General features: G+C 63.3%; 1 protein-coding gene across 1 annotated transcript in view; it reads right to left on the bottom strand.

Moving 5' to 3' along the window:
• VOLCADRAFT_100681 (uncharacterized protein) overlaps nucleotides 1-1,067 on the bottom strand; it is a gene marked incomplete at both ends in the record, with an annotated part of 44,130 nt that overhangs the window by 24,846 nt on the left and 18,217 nt on the right. The window contains one exon of the mRNA XM_002959212.1: nucleotides 115-1,059. Coding sequence (XP_002959258.1) covers nucleotides 115-1,059 — 945 coding nt within the window. The remainder of the gene's footprint in view (nucleotides 1-114; nucleotides 1,060-1,067) is intronic.

Genomic DNA, 1,067 nt, shown 5'->3' with positions numbered 1-1,067 from the left:
CAGCAGGCGCAGGTTGGCGGCCAGGTCCGGCTCGAGGTTAGTCGCGCTGAGGAACTGCTTGATTATCCTCTTGCGCTCGTGCGGTGTAGTGTAGAGCGGCCGGAGCAGACGGACGTGGTCCAGCGTCTTGAAGCGGGTCAGCAGCACATACAGGGTGGCGCGCTTGATGCCGTTGGGTGGGACAGCGAGATCCACCAGCCAGCACTCGTCTTTGAAGCTGCGGCCTTGCACGAAGTAATCGGTGACCGCCTGGCGGTCGCCGAGCGGCACGTTCAGGCGCCGGATCTGCTTTGTGATGGTGCCGTACCCGGCGGCAGGCATCTCCACCTCGGCAATGCAAGACGCCCGGGGTGACAGGATGAAGGCACCACCCCTGCTGGCGTAGTCTCCAAGGCCCTGCAGCACGGTGCCGGGGATGTGGCCGCTTATAGGCCGCACAATGACGGCCACCGGAAGGTACTTGAGCCGGCGGTAGGGGCCACGGCCGTCATCGGCTGGCTCGCGGCCATCCTCAAGCAGGCCGCAGGCTTCCACCTCGTTGTTGTGGCTCGCTCCGGCATCGGCAGCTGTCGTATCAAGGAGGATGTATCGGGCGCCATGGTAGTACCACGTGTCGGCGGTGGTGTGGCCAAACTCGTGATCCTTGATCCGCATTGCAACTGCTTTCTCCACGTGTGTCAGGGCCGGTTCCGCAGCAGCACCACGCTTCTGGACAGGGACGTGGTCCGCATTCCACACCACAAGGCGCTGATTCTTGCGCTGTGCCTCCAGCATGATGAGCCGGGTATTGAGTGTGTGGCGTGGTTCGTTCCTCTGCAGCACGACGCGCGGCTCGAGGTGTGCCAGGTCGGCCAAGTCGACGATGGCACGGCTGTTAAGGTCGTCGACCATCTCGGCTATGCGCTGCTCGGTGGCTGGCTCACCGCCAAACATAGAGGCATACTCTGTCAGGCGACGACCAGAGGGGCTGCTGTCCTGGCGCTGCTGCTTCTCCAGCAAGAAGACCGTCTTAGCCAGGGATCGGTAAACCCGGAAGCCCTCAAGTATGCAGCTCTGCGTCTGTGGGC

The sequence above is a fragment of the Volvox carteri genome (genome assembly GCF_000143455.1).
Source record: "Volvox carteri f. nagariensis unplaced genomic scaffold VOLCAscaffold_137, whole genome shotgun sequence".
In the NCBI taxonomy this organism is placed as follows: domain Eukaryota; kingdom Viridiplantae; phylum Chlorophyta; class Chlorophyceae; order Chlamydomonadales; family Volvocaceae; genus Volvox; species Volvox carteri.
This window is presented reverse-complemented; position numbering and strand designations above follow the sequence as displayed.